The sequence below is a fragment of the Ptychodera flava genome, chromosome 9 (genome assembly GCF_041260155.1).
Source record: "Ptychodera flava strain L36383 chromosome 9, AS_Pfla_20210202, whole genome shotgun sequence".
NCBI classification, from domain to species: domain Eukaryota; kingdom Metazoa; phylum Hemichordata; class Enteropneusta; family Ptychoderidae; genus Ptychodera; species Ptychodera flava.
The window spans coordinates 32,724,820-32,736,808 of record NC_091936.1 but is presented as its reverse complement, the minus strand read 5'-3'; the positions used below and the strand labels follow the sequence as shown (position 1 = coordinate 32,736,808).

Here is an 11,989-nt window from a genome sequence, read left to right as displayed (position 1 = left end):
TCGAGTCATTAATTTGAATCCAGATAAACCCAATGAAGAATAGTGTAATGTCCATTTGTGTGATTCTTCATTGATCCAAGAATAAACTTGAGTATATCACTGACATCCTTTTTCTACTGTCTGTGAAATTTGATATATAATGCACCATCTAGAAATGCGGTTTCACTTAGTAAGATTTTAACCGACAGGAAATTGTCATGTAAATTAAAGCCCCAGTATTTGTAACTTTTAACCTTTTTTATGTTTGAAATTACATATTATTCTCTTACATCCATAGTGAAATTTGTTCAGTAAAGAAATAAGCCAAATTTGTGCTCCTGTAGTGACATACAAACGCTAAATATTGCCTGATCGAGTTGGATTGCCGCGCGGGTTTGTTGACAACTTGTAGGCTGTGCACGTGATCGAGAACGCCGATTCTGATGACATCATCGAGCCTGCAACATTCCTGGGGCCTTGCCATGCCACGCCACACTGCCTGGGTAATCGCCCATGGTCGCCGGCTGAATGACCTGCGAATGGTTTTATTTTGTTCTTCTCCGTTCAAATACGTACTGCTACTGTGTTTCAGAGGATACAGAACTTTGGCAGAGGAGGCTAACATTCTATTCTGGTACCTTGTGCGTTATATATGGATTATTCAAACTGCAGTCGGCAGTGCACCGATGCGCACCCTGCAGTTGGTCACTCAGAACTCCGGGTACCGATGTAAAATCAAGACGACACTGTATACACTTGGCTCACTTCTGTAGGCAAATAGCTATCAAAATTGAGTAACTTGAAGTAATAAATTTCAGCTGATTGTCGCTTTAGCGGCAAGGTGATTGCGACTGAATCGAAGCAACATAATTTGGCAATGTATGGTAGGCTGTCGAATGCAGTGAACGCGATGGCCTTTGGCAGCAAGTAAGGAAACCGTCAGTATTTACGACCTGGGGGTCATTCAAAAATTGAAAGTTATAAGGGGGTGCTCAAAATGTTTTTTCTTTGTCTTACTCTGTCCTCAATGACATAATGATTAGTTGATTATATATATATTACTCTGATACATATTAAATAAAAAGAAAATAAATACTCTAACAGTACAAATAAATATCAACTAGATGAAGCAAGGCAAAAAACTATAAGTAGCTGCTACTACTAGCAATACTTATTATGAAAGAGAAGATAGTGACGATGAGAATGATATCGTTGTTCATGTACGCAATGGCACCAGCGACATTAAAGATGAGGATCAACAGTGGTGATGATGATGTCACACAGTAGTTTTCTACAGTCGTTACCAGGGTTGGAAGGAGAGGCTGGATCATGGAGAAATGTTCTCGACAGATATCACTATAAGTGCACAGGATCTAGGACAAAACTGAACTGTTGTGAATTCATTCTTTATATTATCATAGAAATGTATATTTTATTTGACTTGAGTTCAACAACCATTTGGACATTTAACCGTACCATAATGACATGCTACCCATCCAAATTTAACAATACTATATGGTCGGAGACTGCTTATTAGGTGAGCTTTTATATAGATATTGTTACATGGGCTCAGGTAAGCCAAACTTTCTGTTAGAGAGGGGTTACTCAAAGTCATCATGGTTGGCTGGGGTGTCACTCAAAATTTCGGAGTTTCTAATGTAACTTCTCTGACCCCCCCAGATCGTAAATAATGACGGCTCCCTAAACAGCTGTGAACGCCCGAGTCAGAACGACCGGGACCGGTACACGCACTGCCGTATCTCAGCGAAAATCTAGAAAAAAAAACAATGGAGCTACTGCTAAGAAATTACAGACTCTTGGCTCTTGATGCATCAGTTACTGAGCTTTTATACTGGTTAAAAAGGCATTCTGAATACAGCGGTAAATTTCCTCCCAAACGAGAAAGGATAACACGCAGGCATTCTGCAATGGACGCCCGGCGGTGGCAGTCCCCGGGTAGGTGGGTACCCATGCTTGTTACCCAAGTTTGAAAAGTACCCCCTTTCCTAGAATATTTCTGAAAAAAAACACCCCCTGTTTGTGGCAAATCTGGGAGAAATTAGCTGTAAAAAACATACCCTTATTTTCAGAATCTAGGAGGTTAGTATGTTGACTTCTAGGGTTGACCCTGGAGGATGACTTTGTATACATGTACATACATCACAAATGTTTGTCCTCACCTGATTTTAGTCACATTCATACACAATCACTTCCTTATTTGTTTGTTTGGATTATGAAAGGACTACCCCTAATCTCGGAGGTTACTCTGAAAAAGTACCCCTTTTTCTCGATTTCACGGACCTAGAATCTCCGAGATGACTGAAGAAAAACACCCCTTTCCCGTGAATTTGGTAACGCGCATGGGTACCCACCAACCCAGGGACTGCCACCACCGGGAATGGACGCTGTCAATTTTACCTTGCTGCTGGCCCCACTCTAATCTCAGCCCAGCTGCCCCGCTGCACTTGTACAGTCTATGTAGTACAGCCTTACAGGACTAGTAGCCGGCCAAACACACAAAAAACAACGTCGCAGTGTAAAATCCGTAGGTCAGAACCGTTGATCATAAATTTTCAGAACCAGTGATGTTTAAAAGTTTTGTATTGATCACTTCATTTAGGTTTATGTGAATGACTTTCTCATCGAGCTGCGTCTATAATTGTCCCGGGCATTGTCCATGCAAATTTGAGGCCTGCCTTAGCTCCCTCCGATCGTCTGTAGACTACAGCCAAACTTACAGTCCTGAGCAAATTGTACAGTCGTGAAAGTCAGAGATGTATCATGAATTTTATACAAAATATATAAACAACAGAATCAAACCAAGAGGTTAGTTTGCTGTCGGGCCGGGTGCGCAGGGGACGACTTTGCAGTGAGGCCGGGATCTCTCTTGTGTTCGAACTTCTAAGCTTACAATGCCTGGAGCTCAATCGCATCGCAGCTAGCCGATACTTGTTGTACTACTGTAGTCCTTGTGAGGATTAGATACCCGTTACGTTCGATATTATTTTGAAATACTTTTAAATTTAATAAGTAAGACTTTTGTACTGCATTCAAGATATAATTTTTCCTTTCTGAGCGTTTTCAATTACGCCGTACGGCAACGATATGCGAAGTTGATAGGCTGTGTTGCCTGCAGCGTAGCCTGGCCGTACACAAAACTTCGTTTGAGTAGACGGAGCAGAATCAGTCCCGTCATTTATTTTCAACGAAGTTTTTATTATACTCCATTATGGAAGAAACGACTAGTTCAATGATTACAATGGTGAAGTGTTGAATTTTTATTCATATATGTTTTTCTCTCTCAATTCATTCAGCAAACTGATCTCCGTACCATCGGTCACAACGTGCAGTGCCTTGCATAAAGCTTACAATCGACTGCTTCCGTCGTTTGTTTAGCCATGGATGTAAAAAATAGATCTATTTTTACATCCATGGTTTAGCTGTTCAAGACCTTTGTTTGCACGGCTCACTATAGTCGGAACAATCTGTAAACACTTACATATTTATATCTTTCCGGTATTTCACCCAACTTTCGCGCGTTTTTAGCTGAGTCTCCAGTTTCGATTCACCAGACCTTTTCAAAGAGCGTATGGTTTCTACGGACGCCACAGTAAAACTTGCGTAGATGTGGTTGAGCATGCGCGGTGGTGTGATTACGTTTCGTTTCGTGTGTCAACAAAGCTGACTTCTGGTCCGGACAAGAAGTCATTTTTCACTCCTTTTACTGTAATCGTGAGGCGGGCTGGGCATGCAAACCATGCGATTCAGTATTAATTATGGTCTACTTTCACATACTGAGGATGTATTTTAATTAAAAATATGAAAAAAATTGTAAAAGTTACAAATACTGGGGCTTTAAAATTCTGCTCAAACTTTTCACAATCAAATTTCAAACCATTCCCTTTCAAAATAAAGAATACAAATCTGGGGTCAAGTGGCGAAACTTGGCACTAGGCAGAACAAATTACCAAATACTTCCGACTCTTGAAATTCAAATGGTCCTCATCCCTGAGTCAACTCTATTTGGAGAAATTAAAAACCCTGTGAAAACTTGATTTATTCAATGAGCTTCAAAATGAATCCCCACACGGGGTATACCAAAGAAGAATTGTAAAAGTTTGAGGATCCGAATATCAGTCCCTCAAGCGCATTCTACTTAAAACTAAAGAGTACATTCGATCCCATCAATAGTGTTTTGAGACGTCGTATCTCTCGCGTAAGAAATCAGTAATAGCCTGCAAAATCAATGGACTCTCTAAATCACGGGACTACTTGTGAAATAGGTGACCTTCTCAACTCTGTCACTTCTTGGGTCTAGTCTTAGAGTATCTGAGAGAATTGCGACCGGGACCGCTGGGTGTTTTGCATCATTGGTCCGCTTTCTTTGGCAACAACTTGAATACACGTGGCAATTCAACGTACTGCCAACAACATACTGACCCCTACATTGTATTTTCTTGACGAGGATAGCAAAAGAAGTGCCCCTTCCCTAACAGACAGAAAAATGTTCTGCTTCATTATGGCCATAACCTGAGTGTATACTGGTACAACAGTTACTATTCACGTAGTTGTAGTGGTTGCTTGCACAAAAATGAAAACGGAAAGCTGTGGACTACACAAGAAAAGCAAATATTCACCAATATGACTTAACATTCTGGATTAAGCGAGTAAGTTGTTATAATACCATGTAGTTTAATTAACACATAAAAGAAAAACTGGAGACGTGGATCGAATCAAAGAAATACACGAATTTATCTCGTTAGGAAGCTCATATCCCCAAAAAATAACGGAGCCAAACGTCACATCACAGAAAGGAGAGTTTTCACATGATTGAATTACAAGGACGGTGGCATGTATTCCAACAACGTTTGAAGTGGTTGACTTTGCCTTATAATCATACATTCCTGGAGATGCAGGTACATTCACTTCGCCCGCTAGAGACATCAGTTTACGTTCTCTGCTGGCACTGTGTTTCTGAGTTGCTATTGAAAATGTCTTGTTTGTCTTTCGTTCCAAAGGGAACGCCCACAGTTTGGTCCTAGTGGCCAGTTTACCGTCCAAAATCTCGGTCGATGCCCATAGGGAGGAAAGTTGCGCAACCTTAAAGCTTGATACAGACAATTCCTGAGTACACATGTTTAACTCACAATCAGTATATTTTAGGTTTTTTTTTAAATTTATTCATGTATGTATCCCTAGTTTTGGACTAGACGTAGTACACAACTAGATTCGCTGTGTCTTCAGTTGTTTCATGGACAGGCTGAGTATCGTCTAGAGTGACGTCATTCACTTCTTTCTCAGTCTTTTGGTTGGAATCATTTTGTGACGTCATGTCGGCAGCCACTAAAGTGGCGGGCTCGAAGGGGGTTGACGGTATAATCTTCTCTGGTTCATGATTGGTCTCGATTTCGTCCGGGGATGACTTGTCAATGGTCGTTGATAGTGTGTTGGTTTTACCTAAAGGAACGAAAAAGAGACAGATTCATAATTTTTCAGCGAATTTTACGTAAAATAGCAAATGCACCTTTCTGCGTACAACACAGGCTCGGCGCCGATTATTTTGGTGAGGTCTCCTGTAAGCTTGACTTGACAATGCACAAAAAGGCGTGCTTTTGTACGTACCATCCACAAACATGGATTAGGAACGTTTCGTGATTATTGCGTCCTTGAACAGAGGCACCTGTCAACGTCACACATTAGAGATTCGCACACAAGCCACGTGCTATTCCCGTTTAACCTCCATTTCTTGGAAGCTGATTAAATATTCCCTTCAGAAATCCTTATCACCACGAACGTAGGAATTTGGAAAATCCAATATATCACGTGAACTTCATATGATCATGGTTTAATAAAATCTGCATTAATCACAGTGAAAAGATGTACTTTCAACCATATTTGTAGTGTTCTGACACTTTCAGGTAAATTCACCCACGTTAGGAAAATCAAATGTTATCGATTACGGACATCAGTAAGGATACCTTTGTCTGTGAGCTCTTGGTGTGTGATGTCCATGGTAGCAATGGCGCCGTCGATTTGGGGACTGAATTGTGTGGTTTTCCCCGATAATCTTACATTGATATTCCGACAAAGCAAAAGCCGATGCAACTGTTCCAAGAAAATATTGAAAAGGGAAAAATGTTAGGTGACTGTATTTAATGAGATAATCTGATAATATAAAATATTTGACTATTTAATTATTGTTATTTAATTATTTATTTATTTATTTACTGTGTTATTTACTAGGTACATATTAATCAGTCCCATCAATGATGAAAATAAAATGTATGCACAGTAAGGGAATATACTGTCAGTAAGGCAACGTTTTGATCAGACTCTTGTACTCCTTTAATGGCAACGCAATATGGTGATGTCCTTCTGCCACAAACACTAAATAATGAAGTCTATGATTCAGCGAGGTGCTAACGTCAAGTCTAGTTACACGCCACGTCAGTTGGCCTCTCCAAGCTGGACTGTCACATTGAGGACACATAAATGTAAAGAAAGAATATAGACTGTATGGCGGACAAGAGGCTGCAACTGAAAAGACTTTAGTTAATGTTTAGATGATACTCACTGTATAAATAGAAGACGAACCGAGAAAACAAGCACAACAAAGAAATTTATCACGAGTTGTACCACAGAAGGCCTCTTCAATGTCTTCGTAGATGTAGGTATTGGCCATGACGATTTTGCCGTATTGGCAATGAACTTGATCCTTGACTTTTTCTGAGAACCATTCTTTGATCACGCCGCCTATATCAAACTGCAAATGAAACACTGGTTGGCAGGGTGATAACGATTTCGTCACTTTTGGCAATGAACTTGTTCCTTGAGACTTTCTGAAAAGCATGTGCAGCCTTTGGTCCAAACCGCCTACGCAAAGTGCGAATGAAGGACTGGTCAATCGCTTCAATCCAAAAATGACAGTGCAATTGCGTGACAACCAGAAACGTTTTCGCTACTTTTTTCTGTTTAACGAAAACTTTTCATTACTGTGAATATTCTTGTTGTTTAATGAAGCTTTCATCTATGCGGTGTTCTTGTTGCAAGCTTCCTGGTAACAGACTTATTCCAAGGCTGGGTGCTCAACACCCACTTCAAGGACTGAGCTCACAGCGACAGAAACTGTACTGGGCGATCAAGCAACCACAATTTGACCTTCCGTGGTTCCTTTCTGAACGATTCCTTTCACCCTTTATTGATCTCAAGATATAAGTGACCGATAAGAAAGTCGTAACTTGAAGTACGAAGACGATTACGCGCTCCTCAATTTTAAATATTTGACTGCGGTACAAAAGCTTAAATTTCACCGCGCATGCGCTACGAAAATGGTCCTTGACATTTGTCCCTTGTAGTTTAATGACACTTACCTCCAAAATGAAGCGTTTTCCAGCTTTTATCGCTGATCTTGCTTCATCCAAAGCCTTTTCTATTTGATTTTTCATGTGCGAATTATTAGGATTGATAATCACAGCAAAGTACCCTATCAAACAACGAAAAGCATCTCAGTCAGACCATGGAACAACGAGTGTGAGTGTTTGTGCTGAAAGTTCAAACTGGCATTTTATTTGAATACTATCAATCGAAAATACGATGCGGATTTTTTATTGTGATCACTTTAGCATGCAAAGATATTTGGCAGTGGTCTGGCCGAAGCCATGACAAGCACGCGACATTTATGTTTAATTTTCTTACCATTCCAGCTTAACCCTGCTGAAGAGCGTTGTGCTCTTAGCCAAAGGACACGCACGCGCACTTACCGTCTCGAACGAGCTGTTCTGAATGGTCGCCTGTTGGTGAGACTCTTCGACAGTGAACATCCACTAGACTTGGCTTTGACAGCAACTTTTCCATCCATCCTTCTAGTTCTTCAAGGGTTTCAACTTTAACAACACTGAACATGCAAATAATGATTGATTAAACATATGTACAAAGTGTGTACTTTGGCAGCTTGAGAAGAGATTAGGCCCCTAAATGTCTCTCTAATAAGTGGAACAGATGATTTGAGGTTGAGATGAATACATTCGGGCACTTTATTGTTTCATGCTTTGTTAACTGCCTATAGAGGGATACGCATAGTCAGTAAAGTTCAAAGGTCAGGTATGTGTTATTAAACGTTATTGTAATATCAGCTGCCTATTGTGTGTCGCAATCCGCCTGTGGAGAAAGTGTCCGTTCAAAAGAAAACACACGAAGGCGGCTGGGGTCAGGAGTTTGGTTCCGTAAAACGTAATAATTCATAGCTTTTATACGACTGACGTGTGTTTACCGTGTTTAGTGATCTAAATCAAACCTTTTATAACAAGGCCCAGAAAGAATTAATTCAGCCATAACCACCGCGCATAGCATATTGTATGCGCATTGTAACGTGCAGACTATAGAGTTACTGACTTTGCAATGAATTATTCTTTGAAACTAGCGCATTTAAATAAATTCCGTTGAAGGGCAAAGTCAATCAAATTACCTCGTGAATGTGGTGTTAATGCTAATATGTATATTACCCCGATTGGCCTTTGTCCACTGTACGCCTTAGCAATTGTCACGTTTTTTGGAATGAGCGTGTTTTCTCCCTTGAAAACACGACTCACTGGCACTAGGTAAATTGTATTTCGATATGCAAGTCCAGAACGTATATATCTAGACACAGCAGACCTAGAGAAATACGCAACATTTAACATTAATATTTCAATATGTGTATATTGTATACTTGTATGTATGCATACACACATACGTAAGCTTACGTACTTTTATAGGTATACACATGGTCCCTCTATCACGACCGGTGATAGAGGGACCGTGGTATACACATACATGTAATTTACTTACATGCATATATATATATATATATATATATATATATATATATATATATATATATATATATATAATATATATTATATATATATATATATATATATATATATATATATATATATATATATATATATATATATATATATATATATAAATATCTCTGTGTTAAATTGCTACATCACTGTTACTCACCCGCCGCAGGTATTTGGGAAATAGCCCTTGTATCCGGGCGATTGGATGAACACGTTTATCTTGTCATCTTGGCGATAAATCCGCTTGATACCGCTCTCGTACTTACTGACGAATATTTGCGAGGGTGGATCATTGTAGAATTCCAACATGGAAGCTACTGCGATCATAAGGTCTGTGTTGTTGTTGAGATCTTCGAGAGCTGCCATCTTCACGGGCTGTAAATGAGCTTGAAATTGAACTTGTACTCACTGGATTCGGGTCAAGATTTCCACAGCACGGAGAATCGCCGAGCGAAAAAATGCACCGTTCTCTTGTCCCCCAGTGCGTCAGTATCTACAGCTGAGGCTCTTGTTCTAAGGGGCGTATCTGGTAGAGCAGTGACCGCAGTAAATTGTATTCCGAACATTCGAAAAACAACCGGCTCACTGTCGCTGGAAAACTCCCCTGAACTTTCCGACGCGGCTTTGGTCAACAGCTGCCGACTTCCTTCATGGTTTCTCGAGACATTCCCGCGGCACGGATACTGATTTACGATGGTCTATGAAAGCTTAACCAGCTGACGGACTATCTATTTTTATCAAATGGTTAATCAGAACCAAATAGCCTTATCGTGTGGTCTTCCTGGGGGTTTGCGCTGCCCGTTAATAAACGCGAAGTTCAGTGCATGGTACCGATCAAAGGTCACGGGGTCACTCAGAAACGCACCACTGAGAAATGATTTTACTGGTTAGTACGGTGGGCGTGTTTGCCTTGGCGCTCAAAGTTTTGCTGGTAGATGGCAAGATTTTCAGTCGCCTGCTGATACATGTATGAAGAAAGAGTAACCCACTTACAAATGGAATGTAAATATTTAGAGGGCATAATTCAAATAGACAATATAGTTTTTAAAATGTTAATGTTTATCTCATTTGCCGTAGTATGACTTCCCTTGGTCTCGAGTGTTTATTTCTCTTTATTATATTAGCCCGTGGCCCTCTCAAGTAGTACATAGCCACAGGCCAGAAAATAATAGTAGTACAGATACAAGATGATCCGTCTGTAATCACAGATCGTATCACTTACAATCGTTTTTTCTAAACAAACCTTGTACTGTGTCACAGGGTGTGTCCATCATCTTCCTATAACATTGGCATTTTGACATAGTGAACAGAATAATAGCAATCATCGATTCGGACGCATGTTATTGGAGTTTTCAAATTAGCATTCCGATCTGATCAAAAAATATGAACAACTTTCTCCAAAAGCCATACATATTTAGTATTTGTTAACCATAATGAAGAAAATTTTGCATGACGTCACTTTTTACTTATTTCAACTATATATGGACCTCGCCGTGGCCATGTTTCTCAGACATGATGGATGCAATTTCTGATTTCTGTTATCGTTAAATAATGTCGTTCTTCGGAGTACTTTAATACTGTCACGTTTAGTTGAATCGCAGGAAACATGTTATGCAAAGTGTTCTATAAAACAGATAAAATGAAGAAATGTATGGCTAAGTAAGAGTCAACGCAATGACGTGTAGACTGAACATGCTGAACGCAAACTCTGACCAGTTTATGATCAGGTCGACGTCTTGACACCTTGCATTAATTCTGGCGCTTCCGAAGTTTACATGGATGAACTCAGAGCAGAGAGTGCTGCGAAAATACAAAATTACATTTCCTATGTGAGAGTACATAGAATGTTTTCCACTAATAATTGTCGTTATATGAGTACCTAAGTGGTATGCTGTACGAGTTCAGTTTGGATGTTCCTAAATTGCAAGCAACACTTGCTTACGAAGAGCATTACAGCCTAAGTTATATACGTTATTTATACACGTCATTTATTTCTACGGTCGACAAGGTGGTAACTATGGACAGATACAGGGAATTAACCTTTGGCAACTCAAGATGAGCCGGATGTTTCTTCCCTGACTCCGGAAAAACTCGCAGAGTATACATAAGGGGACAGTCCCGTCCCTGAATGAAATGTTCCTTTCTGACGTCAACTCAGTTGGATAATCTGCTTTGTAGACCTCCAAGCGACGTGACATGGGGAAAAGAACCCTAAAATTTGACTCTCTTCGACCAGTTCCTTGTTGTCAAAATATAAGTTTCCGAAGAAATTTTGAATGGACAATTTCGTGATTCTCGGTGCATCTCATTTCAGTCATTTGTTCATATATCACAACAACCTACTGCTCTGAAATCACGCAGGTGTATAGTCTCAACAGACAGAACCGAACGCTTGAGAATGTCGGTGAAAGCTAAACAAATCACAGAGAGAGAGAGAGAGAGAGAGAGAGAGAGAGAGAGAGAACGCTTAGGCTTAGCGCCTACACTGATCTTATCAAAATGTTGTCGACACGAAATTTCCTATAATGACAGGAAATACAATATATTCATCTTCTATAAAGCCGCCCAAAATTACGCAATGTCTTCTTTGATTTTAGTCGTAATATGGTTCTACTGAAAGAGCTTGTTCTTGTAGGAAGTGTCGTGATCGAATCAACCCCCGCAGTACAACTGCATGTTTTACAGTTCTTTTCTGCAAACCGTAGCATACTTCACAATATTTCATTTATTCTTATGTAACGACTTGCAACGGACAATTTCTGATTTCCTGAAAGAAATGTCGCGTGACTAATTTCATGCATTACATTCATAAACCAAGATAAGTAAAATTATCTTTGAAGTACATCTGATAACTTGATATGCAGCGAAAACGATCAGTTCTAAACTTTGGGGGGGGCATTGATTTGAGGTCGGCCTTTCAAAGTTTTTTCTATATATTTTAGAATCCTCGATAATCCGTGGCACACTGCCTGAATTTCATTTAACCCCCGTCATTTTAATTATAAATAATCGTCAAAAACAACAACAAAACAACAAGATGACACAATGCCATACGGGCGGGAGGGGGGGGGTCTCTTATGACAATGACATATAGTAGAGAAACACTGTTGGAAGGATTGTCGCGATTTGTCAAGGCTTCAAAATTGTCAATGATACTCTTCATC

At 39.9% G+C, this 11,989-nt stretch overlaps 1 protein-coding gene across 1 annotated transcript; it reads right to left on the bottom strand.

The window, feature by feature from the left end:
- Positions 1-4,651: 4,651 nt before the first annotated feature.
- Positions 4,652-9,680, bottom strand: LOC139140724 (uncharacterized). The gene is made up of 6 exons (XM_070710111.1): positions 8,986-9,680; positions 7,740-7,873; positions 7,350-7,462; positions 6,554-6,742; positions 5,958-6,084; positions 4,652-5,436 (listed from the first exon to the last, which is right to left on the bottom strand). Exons 1-6 carry the CDS (start codon positions 9,189-9,191, stop codon positions 5,186-5,188), a joined length of 1,020 nt encoding a protein of 339 aa, XP_070566212.1. The 5' UTR covers positions 9,192-9,680; the 3' UTR covers positions 4,652-5,185.
- Positions 9,681-11,989: the final 2,309 nt, after the last annotated feature.